Raw genomic sequence first — 21,562 nt, 5'->3', positions numbered from 1 at the left:
CAATTGCACTCATATTCCCCATGAAGTCTAAGGTGCCTAACCGTGTGTATAAATGCCTTAGTGTCGGTAGTTCAAGACTGCGATATTATCCTTTGGGGAGATCCTCTTTGGACTCGTTTGGTATTATAGTATCATTATCGTCTAGCCGGACACTTGTGATTATGATCACGAGATACCGGCGGATACGAATACAAGTAGATAGAACAAAGCCGGTAATGACGATAACCGGTATACTGATCAAAGTGTTGATCATGGGGATACTGGTAATCTCAACTCGGGTTTTGCAACAATATGACAAAGCAAAGGGAATGGTATTCATAAACAAAGGTTCACTCGAGAACTTCATGAATAAGCGGGAGTTGTCAAGGGTGTCCTGATCCAACTTCATGAACAACAGGTTTAACATTTTTCAAATACAAGTTTACCAAATTTTTTAATACATGGTCGACATGTTTTATATACACATTTTAAACATTTTCAAATGCTTGATTAACAATTTTCAAATGCTTGTTTAACATTTTTTGAATACAAGATTAGCATTTTTTAATACATGGCCAATATGTTTTCTATACACATTTTCAACATTTTTTAAATATAAGCTTAACATTTTTTAACACATGGTTAACATTTTTCTATGCACATGTAATATTTTTAAAATGTTTGACTAAGATTTTTCAAATGCAATATTAAAATTTTTAAATACATGGTCAACAATTTTTCTATACATATTTAACATTTCCCAAATGTTTGATTAACATTTTTCAAATAGTTGTGCAACATGCTTTTTTTTAATTCTTGATTAACATTTTTATATACACGATAAAAATCATCATTTTTAAATTTTAATACATGATCAACAACTTTTCTATACACGTTCAAAAAATTCCCGATGCGAGATTAACATTTTTCAGATACTTGTTCAATATTTTTCAAATTATTATGTAAAGTGTTTTTTGCAATATATATTAGAAATATTTTAAAGTATAAACAAACGATGAAAGTTAAGCAAAAATCAAAAAGAGAAAACAGAAAAAGAATGTTGTGGCATCCGGCGCTCCTTGGCCGTTCCATCTCAGTCTCCGCTTCTGCGAGGGCTCCTTCCCTCTCGCTGAACGCGAGATAGGGGCGCCCCGGTCTAATTGTCCTAAAGGATTAGGCTCTGGATTAGACGGGCTCTAATCTCGGTCTAATTGGTGTAATAGAATTAGACTCCAAATTACACAAGAACACCGCGTGGGACAGTGTCCAACCCAGCCGCTCCCGTGATGTGCCTCCTCGCCAACGCCTGCCCAGTGCACTAGAGGTGAGCACCGCACCCTTGTCCATCGCCCGCGTATCGTTTAACAGTCCGCCGCTCATATCGGTAAGATGGGGCAGGCCCATAGGCGTAATACAATGAATTCCCACATTAGCATTGTGTAGTTATTTAGCGCCACTCTGTTTCATCCCAGTTCTCTCAGATTCGGCTTGTGTTGGGTTATATATCTTTGCACATTTAATAATTATACAGGTAAATAAAAGTATTGTGTCGCACAATACTTTGGATCGGTTCAGACTTCAGAGGCACATTCGGCGCGAATATTGTTTTTTTCAAAATCAATCCCAACGCGGTGATCCGGTGGCCTGCTTCTGAGAGCGAACGCAAGACCCACGCTCCATCTAAAATGTCACTTTGGTGAACGGGTGCATGGAACACCTATATTTTGAATAGTGTGACAACAGTATTTTTGAAGTTTCAAAACTTCCAAAAATAATTCCACATGTTCATATGGATGTATGTTACACATGTGCAAATTTTGATGATGAGATAAGTAACCATGTGAGTTACACATAAATGACAAAACCGTTATTTTGGAAAGATGAGTAGTGCATGTATTATTCACAATTTAGAAATGGCCATTTTGTCATTTTTGTATAGCTCACATGTTTACTTGTTTCATCACCAAACTTTACACGTGTAATAGCGATCCATAATTCCATATGATCTTGTAGAATTCTTTTCGGGATTTTTTGAAGTTTTCAGTGTGATTTTTAAGCTATTTAAAATAAAGTCCTCCAATGCACCCATGTTCCAAAAATCCACTCTCACCCTCCATCTCTCTAGCTTCTCTTCCATCTTTTTTACGCAGTTAATGCAGCTGTGGTCTTTTGGTCTTTCCAATATTTCATCTTTCCCAAGTTCCACACGATGATCATGCGTATGCATGGGCATCGAGCATTGCGCTAATAAACTCACCACGCGTGCTGGGGTAAATCAATTCCCCAAAAATCGCCGCAGAAGATTGCCCATGAATTCTGCTTCTCTTCGCATGTGCTGTACTTATATATATATATACACCCAAAGAGAATAACTACACCGTCCAAAAAGTGCATCCAGACCCTAAAAAAAAAAAGTGCATCCAGAAAACAGAAGACCGTGCAGCTTGGCCACGCAGAGGTAACAAATGACTTGTTAATTGTCAAAACTTTTAGCCGAAATTGGATTCGTAGACCGTAGTTCAGATAATGCGGTTGTGTAGTGCTTGGGAATACTGAGGGCGTGGCTGCGATCCAAGACGGTGCTCACCGCCGTCTTCCTCGGGAAGAAGAAGAAGCGGAAGGCTGCGGAGGCGTCCCGCCATGAAGCGGTCTCTCGAGTCGTCAGGAGGCGCCGTGCTTGGGCTGGCTCGTGGCGCCCGTGGTACTTGAGCGCCGGGCCATGCTCGGCTTGTGGCACTCGTCGTGCCAGCTGCACGGCCCGCGAACCTGCTGCTGGCCAGTGCAAACAGTAGCTTCTAGTCATTGACCTCATTGTTGTGAGGATTCTTGCGGAGTTGTGGTGTTACCTCGTGAAGTTTGTATTCCTATTAAAATTCATGTTAGCTTCGGATGAAGAAATGACATGTCACTTCATTCATCGTTACTCGTGTGCTAGAGCATGTCTAGCAAATCCTTATATCACGGTACGGGAAATCACTATATAAGGAAAAACTAAAACCTGTTTTTCTGTACCGTCCGGGGTGCGGCCGAACAGATCCTGCAAAAATTTACCGCAAAATCAAATATTTCCCGTGGTCTCCTTTTTTTTCCTCTCACGCGCGTGCGCGTCTGTCTAAATCCCAAGCGGAACAGATCATCATCAACCATTGCATACATGGTGTAGATTGAATCAGGAAGACTGGAGCGTGACCCTGAGCGAGTCGCCGTACTTGGGGTCGACGGCCCCGGGCAGGTCAGGATGGGAGGCAGCTTGGGCCGCCGCACACCACACATTCCGTTGCCGCACACAATGAACCAGGCGCTGCCGCACACAACGCAGGCTGCCTCGCGCGCGTTGTGAAGCATCGGCCAGAACCGCGACTTCTTGTGCAGCACCACCACCTCTTCAGCGATGCCGACGTACCTCCCGTCCACGAACAGCCGCGGCAGCAGCGGCATCTCGCCGTCCGTCCAAGGAGCAGCACGCGGAGCTCATGCCAGCCCGCCCAAATCAACTAGAATTGCTATGAATCGGGCCTGTCCGGCCGCCAGAAATTAGGCGCGCGGAATCGAGACCGGGACGATGCATCTTGGTCGGGATGGAAACTATTCTGACGGTTGGACCTGAAATTTCCCTCTTGTCAACCATCTTTTTTGTTTAAGGTAGACGACACACAACGATCTCGTGGTAGATCAACCTGTACATTATACTTCATCCTAAATCAATACAACATAGGCACGATGTAGGGTTTTTATCTCCTAGAAGAGCCCAACAAGGTTAAAATCCCTTGTTCATGTTACCATCACATCTAGGCTACTAGTTTGGGAACCCTTATTTGAGATCTGCCGGAATCGACTCTGTCACACGTGTATATGAGTTTTTCTATGAACCTCTTGGTTTGCACAGGTTTGAGAGCTATAGCAGTCATAGCATAGAATATAAATATTCATTATAAACATGGAAATAAATAATGACATGGTTATTATTGTCTTTAGTGCATATCTCCATCAGGAACAAGTCAAGGGCTTGTTGCACCACAATTGTTTGTCCAATAGTCGCCTTGAAGAAAAAGTGATTGTCATCGGCAAATATGAGATCCGAGATATCGGGGCCGTTGTGAGCCACTTTAATAGGTGTCAAAATCACTAACATTTGAGGTATTGGGCCGTTGCATATGCATATACATTAGAACATTCCATGCAGGCAAGCCTACAAGATTCAAGTTGGTTCGGTTTATGTCCTCACAACCTCATGTGTAACTGTATATCATTAGACAATTTTTTGTAAAAAATTGTTACTCAATGTTGTTATTTCCTAGCAAATCATGCACAAAATAGAGTCAAAATTACACCTGTGGCAATGTATCAATGCCAAAAGGTGGTCTATTTTGTAGTATATAGATAAATAGGAGAACAATCTGTCTTCACAAGATTCAAATAAATATAATATATTCGACATACTAAAGGTGATACCCTTGCCGTAGGGAGGGCCACTGTGCTAGTTTTGACGACAAAAATTGTAATTTTAGACTAGAAAAACACAAATAATCACTTCTTTGCACTAGTTTTATTCTCATGCATGACCGCTAGTGCTCTGATGGTTCCAGAGGATGTTCCAATTTTTTTGGCAATTTATCATATTATATGTCCAACTCCATCAATAATCGTGTCATGCAAAAAGTACAACAACCTTACAAGATACAAATCAACTATCAACCTCTCTTATCAATTGGATTAAATTGGAAAAATCTAAATCACATGCTCAATCATGCCAAAAGATTCTCTACTATACACTCCCCAGGGATGTAGCTATCATTATTTGCGGTAAAACAACATCAAGATGGGCGCTGTCTCAAATGCTATGGGACACATCAGGTCAGCTGATGGCAAATATAACCATCAAGACTTCTTTCTTCACATCTCATTTCCATCCAGTTATCTTCGTATGGTCTCAAATAGCATCTCGTTCCATGTATCTATAGGTCCTGGCATGCACCAATGCAGACAATCCTGAGATGGAGGCCTTCCATCCGGCCCTCTTTGAGTCTTCTTGTTTGGGTCCAGATTTGTGTATGGTCCAGGATGCCCATCAACCCTTAAGGCAAAGGGTTCTGTGATGCTCATCAGTTTCAACTTGGAACCCTGTTTCCCAGAATTCTTGACTACCTTTTTGAAGGCCGCAACTTGTTTTCCATACATTGCATCTATGAATCCATCCTTCACCGCCTTATCCAAGGGCTTATCCTTCCCAGTGCATGATCCACCTACATTCCATGCCCCACGTTCGTAATGGTCTGGAGAGTATGTTCTCAAAATAGCTATACCTTTGAAATTCGGGTTAGTAGCCACAGCAGTTAGGAAAGTCTCAGTGGATGCACCAAAAGCATCAATGTTGTTCATCTGCATCTTTCCTGCTTGAAGAGGCCACCAGCCCTGCCCTCCAACGACCTTGCCATTCAGGATATAGGCTGATGGTGTGACAAACCAATGTCCGGAAGAGAGGACAAGCACATCGAAACTTGGAAGCAACTCCATCAAAGTCTTATCCGGGACATCGAGGAAAACCTTATTAAGACCCTCGGGAGCAATTCCCACAGCTTCTTTTGAATTGTGTAATAGCCAAGCTGACCAGATGCGGATGATAGTTGTTGAGGTTGAATTGAAGATCCACTTGCTCATCCTACGATCACTAAGGTTTATTGGGGTGTCCACCTGTTAAAAATGAAATATCACGCTTAAGGATAATAAATCATATATTGTCCCACTCTAACAAATAAGCTACATGTACGCACAATTCTTTACGCTGGTCTTGCCATTTCGGTTATCATAGGGAAAAAACATATGAACAAAAATAAGTATGACATACATAAGGAGGAAATTTGAAGCAACAATGCCTATTCAGAGTTCGGTTTTAATCTTAGTGATAGTAATCATAGAGCTCTTTTAAGATGCTCCCACATTGATATGCCCGTTAACTTTTTATTTTCTGATGGCTAATCTTACTCTTGCCTCTTTGTGGTGTAAGGTGTTGTCAATGATTACGTGGGGGCTAATATGGACTTTTCACTTCAACAAATAAGGGAATAAATTATAGTGCTATTTAATCATGAAGTCAAATAAGGAAAGATTGCAGACAAACAAATATTAAAATGAGAAAAGATAGATAAATTCCAGTTCATGTTATCTTTGTTTACAACCCTTGATTTGTGAGTTTTTTAAATAGATATATTCAGAACATAGGCAATTTAGATAAACTCTATTCTTGACATTAGAAATAGATACACATATATACTATCGATAGGAATAATTAAGTATAAACAATATAATATTTGAATATTTAAGTGGCATTGATGTGATTATATATCATATAATTTTGTTTTCTAAATCCGTGGGATGTCGTAATATGAAGAAATCACACTTCAATATGGACATTCTACTAAACAAATGGTTTGTTGTTTCTAAGAAATGCCCATGAATATATCATATGTGATTTTCTGAATACATAAATTGATTTATTAGTTATCAGCCATGTAATTAATTTATAGAATTATATTTATGACATTAGAAACACATGCAGATATAAATTATCATTTGGTATAAATAAGTACAAAAAATATAATACTTAAACAATGAAGTGGCGTTTGTGTGATTATATATATGTCACATGATTTATATTCTAAGATCATGGGGATGTCATAATATTAAGAAAAAAATCCATACTTCAAGATGCATATACACATGTATCTCGCAAAAAAACACATGTGTGCATATTTTACTTTAAAGGAACATATATAGTATAAATAAAAGTATATGTTTTGGCAGAGGGGAAACTCTTGTGTTTGGAGAGAGAGAGAGAGAGAGAGAGAGAGAGAGAGAGAGAGATCACTAAATTAATCAAGAATATTTGCTCCTTATTTTATTGCTGTACTTATCATATTTGTATGGTCAAAATTGCCCTCACTAATCAACGGCTAGATTAAACTATCCTCTTACCTCTCTTAAATCTTGCCGCAATCGTAAGTCAAGGTTTTCCAAAATGTGACGGTCTTAACTTTGAGAAAATACGAAGAGTTTGAAGCAATTCTAAATAGAAAGGTTGTCTGCATAACCACGCAAGGGCTCATTCATAGGGCAGTTCCAACGCTTGTATCTTAGCATTGCTCTCATAAGTTAAAATTTCACACGGCGTCCTATTTAATGAGGAAAGAGAGAGCAACTTTATCTTAATCTAGATATAGATCTTAGCACCAAATTCAATACATCTCATAACTTTTCTCTCGCAAAACATATTAAAATGAGGATTGTTTTAGGTACAACATATAGTGCGAGTGAGGCATTTTTGGCTCTCGGCCTCCATGGAGGCCGTTTTTTTGGAAAATTCAAAATTTGAACTTTTTAGTTAAAAAAAACTGAAAATGGTTGTACAAGTAAACAAGGATGTTATGTGTATGTGTGTAAAAATTCAGGATGAAATACCTTGAAATGCGACATGTACAAAAAAGACAAATTCATGACCTAGGAGGATGAATAGTATCATGTATTAAAAAGCCCTAGATTTGTTTTTTGCACAACCCTCATTTCAAAGTATTTCATCTTGAAAATTTACACACTTATGCATTATGCCTCCATGTATATTTTTTCAGCATTTTTTGAAATGTAAAATTATGAATTTTGAATTTTTCAAAAACCGGCCTCCATGGAGCTCGTCCTCCAAAAGGGATTTTCGACTGGGACTACTATATCTAACTATCTATTCCGCTAAACAAATCTAACTAACTGTTTAATGTCATTAAATTTAGCTTTAGATATAGTGCATTGGGACTGCCATAAACGGTTCAAGACAAAAACCAAGGTAATCAAGCGGCGATAGAAGCTTGTCTTTCCAATAAAAAGGTGCGGCAAAGGGAACTTTCTATGTGGTGAAACCAGCCCACGGGGATTCAAGTCGTAGACGTGGCACTAGTGCTCACATTTTTCTGAATTAATTTCAATCTTTCCAGTGATGTTTGTTCTATGGTAGAAGACGTTCCCGTAGATTAAGGAGACGCATGTGGTGACTTCGTCAATCTTAAGATAATGTGCTGACTCGGGTGAGTGTATATGCGTATATACGAGCGTCTACGTGTATATTGTGTTGAAATGACAAAAGGGAATTCGGGAAATTACTTTGCTTTCCGGGCTCAAGTGCTCAACACAATAACTATCCTGCTACTTATTGGTAGGCTTATTTTGACTTTGTCCCAAATTCTTCCACGTGAAAAATAAAGGACTGCTATTTTCTTATATAAAATATTGATAAGCACGAACAATCATCTACTCCCTTTGTCCCATAATATAAGACTTTTTTCAAGCTAACAGGAGGCAATATTTCTTTTATAAAGGGGATATATTTTTTTATAATATGATTATTCCCAGGAATTATAGATCTTGACAAAACGTCCATCCATTATCCGTAAAACAAAGGGAAAACTTTGTTTTTGCCACTCTAGCTTTTGCCTACTTTGCTTATGCCACTCTAGATTTTAACATATCACTTTTGCCACTCTTAGTTTTTGACAATACATCACAAATGTCATTAGTGGCAAAAGCAATAACTTTTCATTTCACTTTTGCCACTCTAGATTTCGACAATGTATCGCAATTGCCACTCTAAAATTATTGCTTTTGCCACGGAATGGCAATTGTGATGTATTGTCAAAAACTAAGAGTGGCAAACGTGAAATGTCAAATTCTAGAGTGGCATAAGTAAAGTGGTCAAAAGCTAGAGTGACGAAAACAAAGTTTTCCCTAAAACAAAGCAGCATCAAGTCAGAATGCATCATTTTTAAACAACCTACTTACTCCCTCCGTCCGGTGAAAAGTGTATATATATAAATTTTAGGACAAATTATGGAGTAGAGTAAAAAAATGTATTGAAAAGGTGCAAGCCACCATCTCTCTCCTCTTTAATTACCCAAATTCAATGAGCTAAGTGCATGTAGAAATTAAAGAAACCATGTATAGAATGTTATTAGTCTTGATTACTGTGTGATGAGAGAGAAACATTTTTTCTATTTTAAAGTGTATTAGGAAGATAGAAGTGCACTATTTTATGAACAAATTTTAAAGCTAAATGTACACTCTTCATCAAATGGATGGAGTAGACTAATTACGCTGCCAACATCAAACCATCAGTAGTAATAGTACTAGTATATCAAAAAAAAATAGTACTAGTATATCAGTGAAGTGTGTGGTCACCTGCCATAGGATGCAAAGGAGAGAGTCCATCTGGTTCTGGGCGATAGAATCCCCAGCGAAAGCAAGTGTCTTGCCCCTCATCATCTTCAGGAACCTCCTCGCATCGAAGCGCGGGAGAGCGCACCGCTCGGGCTTCCATCTCCAGTTCTCATATCCCTTGTCCGGCCGCCCATTCGCCTGGCAGTTCTCCGCGCGTATGATCTGAGGGCAAGAGCTGCTCGTGTACAGCGGCCCAGAAGAATCAGGAACCCACTTCCCACGAAAGATATCACAGCTACCTACACAATGAAGAATGAACGTACATTCAATTTGTGTAATGAACTACCATTGCTGGAGATCATTAGGAAATGACACCGGTGGAGTCCAGTTGAGCACACATCTCATTCGTGTCTGTAAGATGTTGTGCATAGATCAAAGAGGGGAGTGAACTGGCTAACACCTTACCTTGAATATGTGTAGGTCCCAGGGTCAGCAAGAGAGCCACCACGAACATAACGATGGTTGAGAGCCATTGCTGGGCTCCTCCGGCCACGGCGCGAGACTTCTTCCCCGACAAACTCATGGCCACACACACACACCTGACCTGCAGTTGAGAATCAATGCCGATAAATCATTGAAAGGGCAGTGACAATCATCACTAGAACAATGCTGACACTTGGTAAGCTAAAGCAGCTAGACAGATGTTGGTTCAAACCTTGAGCTCGACACTGCCAGAGGAAGGCGCGAGGAGCTGCTCTGCTTGTGCCCAGGGTAGGAGTTTTATGAGCTACGGAGAGGGGATGGGGGTTCGTAGATGGTCGTGGTGACGACCCGAGAGAGTGCTGGCCCTGTCGAATTTAACCGCGCAAACTCCATTGGAGATTGGATTCAGATTGCAAAACACGCCAATCGTTGGAGTCCGATTGCAAAAGGGGCGTCTAGTCTCGTGCCTATGGGCAGAGCCGTTGACTTGGTGCATTGGCCACGCCGGTGTGTTCATGCCGCTACCATATCCTAGTACTACTAATACACTAGTGGAGTAAAATGGGGTATCTTTTAGTATTTCTTGAACGTGCAAGCCAGGTTGGGAGGCCATGTAGTGACAAGAAGTGTTAGTTGGTGAGTAATCACACGGTCAACTGCTTAAAGCTTCTCTAGATTAACGGAGCCGCCGGAGAATCGGATTCCTTGGGACTTCGCGTGATGGCATCCAACGTAAGTGCAGCCATGTTGTAATGTCAGAGAAGAACATGCTTCGCAAGCCATAATAACCCAATTAACTGCAATGATCTCCAGCTGCATGCATGCATTTGGAGAAAGTAACAATACCAAAATAACCTAGCCACTGGCTTCAAATACGCTTTCGTCCCATTTCATAGATAAAGCACAAACCAAAATACACGGTCAAACGATACAAGGCAGTGAGGAAGTTCTCCTACAAAGTAGATAGAGAGATAATCGGACAACATAAAAGCACACAACTATGTTGCCGAGAAATAGCATTGGAAGGCCTAAATACAATGACACGGTACGCCGTAGGACACCAAACCACCACGACAACACCCCAAACTAGGAAACTGAGCAAAGCGTAGCCGCTACCGAGACCAAGATGGACAAGGGACTTCGCTCGGAATCCTAGCACGGAGAGGAGAACCACAACGACGCCCCCAAGAGGAGAGCGACACCTGTGGGCATTGCCGCCAAAGCGCAAAGCTTTCGCTTAGCAGCTCACCCATGCTACCACGAGATGCCCAGGACAACCGTGCCGAACACTAGCCTCCAGATCCAGATTCGGGTGTTGCCACTGCCATCAACAAGGAGCGAGCCTGAGTCATCTGATACTGCACCCCTCACGACCCACGCGGCCAAGAGGCATAGCCACCACGGCTGCCATGCTGTCTGCCGGAGAGCCAACCATGCGGACCGCCATCTAGGGTTGCCGCCCCGGCATCCATGTCTGAGAGACCACCAATCATCCACATAAGAGTGCATCAACCATGCGAGGAAGAGTAGAAAGTGCCTCCTTCCACTCCTAGCCTGGCATCAGCCACTGAATCTGGGTTGACGCCTGCATGGTAGGAAGCGCCCACACCTACGTCCCCAGTCAGTCCCGGGGAACACAACCCCGTCACTACCGAAGGCCGCCGCCAAGCAAGCCCCAGACATAGCCCTCGTCCTCAGCCAACGAGCCCGCACGACATCAGATCTGTGGGCTTTGGCTCTGATCTGTCCAACAGCGCAACAGTGTCGTGACTTTAGTTGTCAAATTTATTTCAATGTTGGTCTTCGGCTCTGATTTAGTTTTTTTTTTTTGCGGGGAGGCTCTGATTTAGTTGTCAACAAAAATATTTCCAAAATATATTCAATGTTGGTCTTGTTTTATGATTTTGTTAGAGAAAACACAAATGTACAAATAGAATGTAAATCAAACTTTTTATTTGAAAATACCTTAGCCATCTATTTATTTATTTGAATGAACTCGGTTAGTAGGGAATAGCATGTGATTGTATGTGATGTGTAAGAGAAAAACACAATAGTCCGAGGGAGGAGGGAGGGAGAGACTATAATGTGAGTGGTCTTGCACAATAATAATGAAAATGTTGCATGCATGTATATATAGGTAGAAAATCTTCTTTTCCTTTGGTTCTCCGAAAATTGATCCGACGTATAAACTCATCACAAAGTCAAATTTTGGCTAGTCCCTAACGTATTCCGCTTTATATCGATCCGTTGCGTTTCCATGTTGGATTCTACCCCAAAAAATAACAGTTGATCACCACCCATGGGGTTTCGATCCTACGCCAAGTACATAAGCATCGCCCAGTGCCTCGATCTCACTTCTCACCAATCACGATGGAGGCTACACCGACCACGGCCAACACCAACCCACTCGCGTGCCACGGCCTGACGTCGTTCGCCCTGCGCCTCATCAGGGCGCTCTCCTCGACGAGCGCGGCCGGCAACCTCGTCTTCTCGCCGCTGTCCATCTACGCCGCACTCGCGCTCACGTCCGCCGGCGCCCAGGGCATGAATGACTCGCCAGGAGCTGCTCGCCCTCCTTGGCGCCGAGTCCAACGAGGGCATCGCCGAGACCGTCGGCGGTTTGTCGAAGCACGCCCTCGCCGACCGGTCATGGAGGGGCGGGCCGCGCATCTCGTTCGCCTTCGGCGTATGGCACGACGAGACCCGGAAGCTCAACCCCGCCTTCCGCGCCGCCGCCGCCGAGTACTACAAGGCCGAGACCCGCGCCGTCGATTTCCACGGAAAGGTAAGGTCGGTGCATGTGCAGGTGCAGCCACAACTCTCTCTTCAACATTTGTTCATGTTTGGCACACAATCTTATTAAATTTCTAATTGATCACGCTGGCTGCAGCCAGGAGAAGCCGTGAAGCAGATCAACGCGTAGGCGGCGGCGGCGACGGACAACCTCATCGACTCGGTCCTCGCCGACGAGCAAGTGTCCGCTGAGACCGACATCGTCGTGGCCAACGCCATCTACTTCAAGGGCAGGTGGCACGTGCCCTTCCGCGAGGAGAACACTGTGGACGACAAGTTCCACCGCCTCAACGGCAGCACCTTCCATGTCCCCTTCATGCGGGGTTTTGGGCAGCAGTACATCGCGTGCCACAAAGGGTTTAAGGTGCTCAAGCTCCGGTACAAGGAAGTGTTGGTTTTGATCTGATGGCTTAAACAGGCCCGTTAAATCTATTAGTCTAACTGAAGAAAAAAAAAGGATGAAGGGATAACGACAAGTGAAGGGGTCCACGTACCAACGTACGTGAGCCTCGATCAGAACTAACGCGCCTTGATCGGGGGCGCTCAAAAACCAACTCAGGTTTTGGGTCCCCTGTCGCCAGCGCCATATTAAAAGGATACGGGAGAGAGCTGGCCACCTGCGAGATCATAATTCACGTAAGGTTTACTCTTCTCCCGATATTCTCTCACCCCATCCGATCAGGGGGAGTGCTGCAGCGACGGGAAGACCTAAGCCTGCCGCCGCCGCTGTCCCCGGGCAGTGCCGGTGGCGTCTTGAGGGCATCAGGACGTTGAGGAGGACTGCTACCTCGACTACATCACCTCTGCATCACGCCTGCATCAAGCAGGCGATCATGTCCACTGTCGTGACATGTTAAGATTCCCTAAACCTTCTCTGTTCATGCCTTTTTTTTTGAACCGGGCATTACCCCTTTCCATTACTATGACATAACGGAAATACAAAGTCCAGGTCTTAAGGAAACTGGAAAGGGGAAAGCGGGTTCAAGACACCACTGGGAAACCCACTGCAAGCACTCATCATCGAGCAGCTCACCATGGGGCGAAAACCCAGTGCCATCTAAAACCACCTATCCTAACCAGAGCAAAATAAGAAATCCGGAGGTAACTTCCACATTTAGGGGGGGGGGGGGGGGAACGGCTCACAAGTGAGCATCAGGCAAAGCCCACGCAGGGGCAAAAGCATCAAACGGAACAAGAATCAGGACAATAATATCCACTGAAGATAAGGCAGGAGAAGGCATAGACGATAGCTTCATCCTTCAGTCCATCGTTGATCCAGCTGGGGCTGCACAAATCCTCATCATGGCAGCAGCGTTGGTCTTGAGCATCTTAGCGCCGCGCTCCATCGCCTCTCGATCAGCTCCCGCCATCATACATGCCCAGTAGTTCATGTAGCTGTTGGAAATATGCCCTAGAGGCAATAATAAAAGCATTATTATTATATTTCCTTGTTCATGATAATTGTCTTTATTCATGCTATAATTGTGTTATCCGGAAATCGTAATACATGTGTGAATAACAGACATCAACATGTCCCTAGTGAGCCTCTAGTTGACTAGCTCGTTGATCAACAGATAGTCATGGTTTCCTGACTATGGACACTGGATGTCATTGATAACGAGATCACATCATTAGGAGAATGATGTGATGGACAAGACCCAATCCTAAACATAGCACAAGATCGTATAGTTCGTTTGCTAGAGTTTTCCAATGTCAAGTATCTTTTCCTTAGACCATGAGATCGTGTAACTCCCGGATACCGTAGGAGTGCTTTGGGTATGCCAAACGTCACAACATAACTGGGTGACTATAAAGGTAGACTACGGGTATCTCCGAAAGTGTCTGTTGGGTGACATGGATCAAGACTGGGATTTGTCACTCTGTATGACGGAGAGGTATCATTGGGCCCACTCGGTAATGCATCATCATAATGAGCTCAGAGTGACCAAGTGTCTGGTCACGGGATCATGCATTACGTACGAGTAAAGTGACTTGCCGGTAACGAGATTGAACGAGGTATTAGGATACCGACGATCGAATCTCGGGCAAGTAACATATCGATAGACAAAGGGAATAGCGTACGGGGTTGATAGAATCCTCGACATCGTGGTTCATCCGATGAGATCATCGTGGAGCATGTGGGAGCCAACATGGGTATCCAGATCCCGCTGTTGGTTATTGACCGGAGAGTCGTCTCGGTCATGTCTGCTTGTCTCCCGAACCCGTAGGGTCTACACACTTAAGGTTCAGTTACGCTAGGGTTGTAGGGATATGTATATGCAGTAACCCGAATGTTGTTCGGAGTCCCGGATGAGATACCGGACGTCACGAGGAGTTCCGGAATGGTCCGGAGGTAAAGATTTATATATGGGAAGTCCCGTTTCGGGCATCGGGACAAGTTTCGGGGTTATCGGTATTGTACCGGGACCACCGGAAGGGTCCCGGGGGTCCACCGGGTAGGTCCACCTGTCCCGGGGGGGCACATGGGCTGTAGGGGGTGCGCCTTGGCCTAATGGGCCAAGGGCACCAGCCCCACATAGGCCCATGCGCCTAGGGTTTAAGGGGGAAAGAGTCCTAGGAGGGGAAGGCACCTCCTAGGTGCCTTGGGGGGGAGGGAAACCCCCCTTGGCCGCCGCACCCCCTAGGAGATTGGATCTCCTAGGGCCGGCCCACCCCCCTTGGCACCCCTATATATAGTGGGGGAGAGGAGGGACTTCATACCTGAACGCCTTGGCCTTTGATTGCCTCCTTCTCCCTCCCCAACACCTCCTCCTCCTCCATAGTGCTTAGCGAAGCTCTGCCGGAGTACTGCAGCTCCATCAACACCACGCCGTTGTGCTGCTGCTGGTGCCATCTCCCTCAACCTCTCCTCCCTCCCTTGCTGGATCAAGAAGGAGGAGACGTGGCTGTTCCGTACGTGTGTTGAACGCGGAGGTGCCGTCCGTTCGGCGCTGGTCATCGGTGATTTGGATCACGTCGAGTACGACTACATCATCACCGTTCTTTTGAACGTTTCCGTGCGTGATCTACAAAGGTATGTAGATGCATCCAATCACTCGTTGCTAGATGAACTCCTAGATGATCTTGGTGAAACGAGTAGGAAAATTTTTGTTTTCTGCAACGTTCCCCAACAGTGGCATCATGAGCTAGGTCTATGCGTAGTTCTTCTTGCGCGAGTAGAACACAATTTGTTGTGGGCGTAGATTTGTCAACTTTCTTGCCGTTACTAGTCCTTTCTTGCTTCAGCGGTATTGTGGGATGAAGCGGCCCGGACCAACCTTACACGTACGCTTACGTGAGACCGGTTCCACTGACTAACATGCACTAGTTGCATAAGGTGGCTGGCGGGTGTCTGTCTCTCCTACTTTAGTTGGAGCGGAATCGATGAACAGGGTCCTTATGAAGGGTAAATAGAAGTTGACAAATCACGTTGTGGCTTTAACGTAGGTAAGAAAACGTTCTTGCTAGAACCCTAATTCAGCCACGTAAAACTTGCAACAACAATTAGAGGACGTCTAACTTGTTTTTGCAGCAAGTGGTTTGTGATATGATATGGCCAAAGTTGTGATGAATGATGAATGATCTATATGTGATGTATGAGATGTTCATGCTATTGTAATAGGAATCACGACTTGCATGTCGATGAGTATGACAACCGGCAGGAGCCATAGGAGTTGTCTTTATTCTTTTATATGACCTGCGTGTCATCAAGAAACGCCATGTAAATTACTTTACTTTATTGCTAAACGCGTTAGCCATAGTAGTAGAAGTAATAGTTGGCGAGCAACTTCATGGAGACACGATGATGGAGATCATGATGATGGAGATCATGGTGTCAAGCCGGTGACAAGATGATCATGGAGCCCCAAGATGGAGATCAAAGGAGCTGTGTGATATTGGCCATATCATGTCACGTTTATTATTTGATTGCATGTGATGTTTATCATGTTTTGCATCTTGTTTACTTAGAACGACGGTAGTAAATAAGATGATCCCTCACAATAATTTCAAGAAGTGTTCCCCCTAACTGTGCACCGTTGCGACAGTTCGCTGTTTCAAAACACCACGTGATGATCGGGTGTTTTATTCAGACGTTCACATACAACGGGTGTAAGACAGATTTACACATGCAAACACTTAGGTTGACTTGACGAGCCTAGCATGTACAGACATGGCCTCGGAACACAGAAGACCGAAAGGTCGAGCATGAGTCGTATAGAAGATACGATCAACATGAAGATGTTCACCGATGTTGACTAGTCCGTCTCACGTGATGATCGGACACGGTCTAGTTTAACTCGGATCATGTAATACTTAGATGACTAGAGGGATGTCTAATCTAAGTGGGAGTTCACTAATAATTTGATTAGTTGAACTTAATTATCATGAACTTAGTCTAAAATCTTTGCAATATGTCTTGTAGATCAAATGGCCAACGTAGTCCTCAACTTCAACGCGTTCCTAGAGAAAACTAAGCTGAAAGACGATGGCAGCAACTATACGGACTGGGTCCGGAACCTGAGGATCATCCTCATAGCTGCCAAGAAAGATTATGTCCTACAAGCACCGCTTGGTGACGCACCCGTTCTCCCTGCGGAACAAGACGTTATGAACGCTTGGCAGGCACGTTTCGATGACTACTCCCTCGTTCAGTGCGGCATGCTTTACAGCCTAGAGCCGGGGCTCCAAAAGCGTTTTGAGAGACATGGAGCATATGAGATGTTCGAAGAGCTGAAAATGGTTTTCCAAGCTCATGCCCGGGTCGAGAGATATGAAGTCTCCGACAAATTCTTCAGCTGTAAGATGGAGGAAAACAGTTCTGTCAGTGAGCACATACTCACTATGTCTGGGTTGCATAACCGCTTGACTCAGCTGGGAGTTAATCTCCCGGATGATGCGGTCATTGACAGAATCCTCCAGTCGCTTCCACCAAGCTACAAGAGCTTTGTGATGAACTTCAATATGCAGGGGATGGAAAAGACCATTCCTGAAGTATTTGCTATGCTGAAATCAGCAGAGGTAGAAGTCAGGAAGGAACATCAAGTGTTGATGATCAATAAAACCACTAAGTTCAAGAAAGGCAAGGGTAAAAAGAGCTTCAAGAAGGACGGCAAGGAGGTTGCCGCGCCCGGCAAGCAAGCTGCCGGGAAGAAGCCAAAGAATGGACCCAAGCCCGAGACTGAGTGCTTTTATTGCAAGGGAAGCGGTCACTGGAAGCGGAACTGCCCTAAGTACTTAGCGGATAAGAAGGCCGGCAAAACAAAAGGTATATGTGATATACATGTAATTGATGTGTACCTTACTAGTGCCCGTAGTGGCTCCTGGGTATTTGATACCGGTGCAGTTGCTCACATTTGTAACTCAAAGCAGGGGCTGCGGAATAAGCGGAAACTGGCAAAGGACGAGGTGACGATGCGCGTCGGGAATGGTTCCAAGGTCAATGTGATCGCCGTCGGCACGCTACCTCTGCATCTCCCTTCGGGATTAGTTTTAAACCTTAATAATTGTTATTTAGTGCCAGCTTTGAGCATGAACATTGTATCGGGATCTCGTTTAATTCGAGATGGCTACTCTTTTAAATCTGAGAATAATGGTTGTTCCATTTTTATGAGAGATATGTTTTATGGTCATGCTCCTATGGTGAATGGTTTATTCTTTATGAATCTCGAACGTGATGCTACACATGTTCATAATGTGAGTACCAAAAGAAGTAAGGTTGATAATGATAGTCCCACATACTTGTGGCACTGCCGCCTTGGTCACATAGGTGTTAAACGCATGAAGAAGCTCCATGCTGATGGACTTTTAGAGTCTCTTGATTATGAATCATTTGACACGTGCGAACCATGCCTTATGGGTAAAATGACCAAGACTCCGTTCTCAGGAACAATGGAGCGAGCAACCGACTTATTGGAAATCATACATACCGATGTGTGCGGTCCAATGAGTGTTGAGGCTCGCGGTGGCTATCGTTATGTTCTCACCCTCACTGATGATTTAAGTAGGTATGGGTATATCTACTTAATGAAACACAAGTCTGAAACCTTTGAAAAGTTCAAGGAATTTCAGAGTGAGGTTGAAAATCAACGTGACAGGAAAATCAAGTTTCTGCGATCAGATCGTGGAGGAGAATACTTGAGTCACGAGTTTGGGGCACACTTAAGAAAATGTGGAATAGTTTCACAACTCACGCCGCCTGGAACACCTCAGCGTAATGTTCGGTGACGCTAGGGTTATGAAGATATGTATATGCAGAAACCCGAATGTTGTTCGGAGTCCCGGATGAGATCCCGGACGTCACGAGGAGTTCCGGAATGGTCCGGAGGTAAAGAATTATATATAGGAAGTGCTATTTCGGGCATCGGGACAAGTTTCGGGGTTATCGGTATTGTACCGGGACCACCGGAAGGGTCCCGGGGGTCCACCGGGTGGGGCCACCTGTCCCGGGGGGGCACATGGGCTGTAGGGGGTGCGCCTTGGCCTAGATGGGCCAAGGGCACCAGCCCCTATAGGCCCATGCGCCTAGGGTTTCCACCATGGAAGAGTCCATGTGGTGGAAGGCACCCCTAGGTGCCTTGGGGGGGAGGGAAACCTCCCCTTGGCCGCCGCCCCCCCTAGTAGATCTCATCTACTAGGGCCGGCGCCCCCCTGGCACCCCTATATATAGTGGGGGGGAGAGGAGGGATTTCACACCAGCCCCTGGCGCCTCCATCTCCCCCCGTTACGTCTCTCCCTCGTAGTCTCGGCGAAGCCCTGCTGCTGTGACGCCCTGCATCCACCACCACGCCGTCGTGCTGCTGGATCTTCATCAACCTCTCCTTCCCCCTTGCTGGATCAAGAAGGAGGAGATGTCTCCCGTCCCGTACGTGTGTTGAACGCGGAGGTGCCGTCCGTTCGGCGCTGGTCATCGGTGATTTGGATCACGTCGAGTACGACTACATCATCACCGTTCTTTTGAACGCTTCCGTGCGCGATCTACAAAGGTATGTAGATGCATCTAATCACTCGTTGCTAGATGAACTCCTAGATGATCTTGGTGAAACGAGTAGGAAATTTTTTGTTTTCTGCAACGTTCCCCAACAGTGGCATCATGAGCTAGGTCTATGCGTAGTTCTTCTTGCGCGAGTAGAACACAATTTGTTGTGGGCGTAGATTTGTCAACTTTCTTGCCGTTACTAGTCCTTTCTTGCTTCAGCGGTATTGTGGGATGAAGCGGCCCGGACCAACCTTACACGTACACTTACGTGAGACCGGTTCCACCGACTAACATGCACTAGTTGCATAAGGTGGCTGGCGGGTGTCTGTCTCTCCTACTTTAGTTGGAGCGGAATCGATGAACAGGGTCCTTATGAAGGGTAAATAGAAGTTGACAAATCACGTTGTGGCTTTAACGTAGGTAAGAAAACGTTCTTGCTAGAACCCTAATTCAGCCACGTAAAACTTGCAACAACAATTAGAGGACGTCTAACTTGTTTTTGCAGCAAGTGGTTCGTGATATGATATGGCCAAAGTTGTGATGAATGATGAATGATCTATATGTGATGTATGAGATGTTCACGCTATTGTAATAGGATTCACGACTTGCATGTCGATGAGTATGACAACCGGCAGGAGCCATAGGAGTTGTCTTTATTCTTTTATATGACCTGCGTGTCATCAAGAAACGCCATGTAAATTACTTTACTTTATTGCTAAACGCGTTAGCCATAGTAGTAGAAGTAATAGTTGGCGAGCAACTTCATGGAGACACGATGATGGAGATCATGATGATGGAGATCATGGTGTCAAGCCGGTGACAAGATGATCATGGAGCCCCAAGATGGAGATCAAAGGAGCTATGTGATATTGGCCATATCATGTCACGTTTATTATTTGATTGCATGTGATGTTTATCATGTTTTGCATCTTGTTTACTTAGAACGATGGTAGTAAATAAGGTGATCCCTCATACTAATTTCAAGAAGTGTTCCCCCTAACTGTGCACCGTTGCGACAGTTTGCTGTTTCAAAACACCACGTGATGATCGGGTGTTTTATTCAGACGTTCACATACAACGGGTGTAAGACAGATTTACACATGCAAACACTTAGGTTGACTTGACGAGCCTAGCATGTACAGACATGGCCTCGGAACACGGAAGACCGAAAGGTCGAGCATGAGTCGTATAGAAGATACGATCAACATGAAGATGTTCACCGATGTTGACTAGTCCGTCTCACGTGATGATCGGACACGGTCTAGTTTAACTCGGATCATGTAATACTTAGATGACTAGAGGGATGTCTAATCTAAGTGGGAGTTCACTAATAATTTGATTAGTTGAACTTAATTATCATGAACTTAGTCTAAAATCTTTGCAATATGTCTTGTAGATCAAATGGCCAACGTAGTCCTCAACTTCAACGCGTTCCTAGAGAAAACTAAGCTGAAAGACGATGGCAGCAACTATACGGACTGGGTCCGGAACCTGAGGATCATCCTCATAGCTGCCAAGAAAGATTATGTCCTACAAGCACCGCTTGGTGACGCACCCGTTCTCCCTGTGGAACAAAACGTTATGAACGCTTGGCAGGCACGTTTCGATGACTACTCCCTCGTTCAGTGCGGCATGCTTTACAGCCTAGAGCCGGGGCTCCAAAAGCGTTTTGAGAGACATGGAGCATATGAGATGTTCGAAGAGCTGAAAATGGTTTTCCAAGCTCATGCCCGGGTCGAGAGATATGAAGTCTCCGATAAATTCTTCAGCTGTAAGATGGAGGAAAACAGTTCTGTCAGTGAGCACATACTCACTATGTCTGGGTTGCATAACCGCTTGACTCAGCTGGGAGTTAATCTCCCGGATGATGCGGTCATTGACAGAATCCTCCAGTCGCTTCCACCAAGCTACAAGAGCTTTGTGATGAACTTCAATATGCAGGGGATGGAAAAGACCATTCCTGAAGTATTTGCTATGGTAAAATCAGCAGAGGTAGAAGTCAGGAAGGAACATCAAGTGTTGATGATCAATAAAACCACTAAGTTCAAGAAAGGCAAGGGTAAAAAGAGCTTCAAGAAGGACGGCAAGGAGGTTGCCGCGCCCGGCAAGCAAGCTGCCGGGAAGAAGCCAAAGAAT

General features: G+C 44.5%; 1 protein-coding gene and 1 pseudogene across 1 annotated transcript; one reads left to right on the top strand and one right to left on the bottom strand.

Annotated features, from left to right (window-relative positions):
* Positions 1-4,610: 4,610 nt before the first annotated feature.
* LOC123056772 (protein trichome birefringence-like 18) lies at positions 4,611-9,757 on the bottom strand. Its single transcript, XM_044480047.1, has 3 exons — positions 9,640-9,757; positions 9,196-9,473; positions 4,611-5,670 (listed from the first exon to the last, which is right to left on the bottom strand). The coding sequence occupies exons 1-3, from the start codon at positions 9,755-9,757 to the stop codon at positions 4,894-4,896; spliced, it is 1,173 nt and encodes a 390-aa protein (XP_044335982.1). The 3' UTR covers positions 4,611-4,893.
* A 2,270-nt stretch (positions 9,758-12,027) lies between these two features.
* The window catches only part of LOC123056771 (putative serpin-Z5), a 28,134-nt pseudogene continuing 18,599 nt past the window's right edge, over positions 12,028-21,562 (top strand).

This window comes from Triticum aestivum, chromosome 3A (assembly GCF_018294505.1).
Source record: "Triticum aestivum cultivar Chinese Spring chromosome 3A, IWGSC CS RefSeq v2.1, whole genome shotgun sequence".
NCBI lineage: Eukaryota > Viridiplantae > Streptophyta > Magnoliopsida > Poales > Poaceae > Triticum > Triticum aestivum.
Note: the sequence above shows the minus strand (reverse complement) of the source record. Positions and strands in the feature narration are given on the sequence as shown.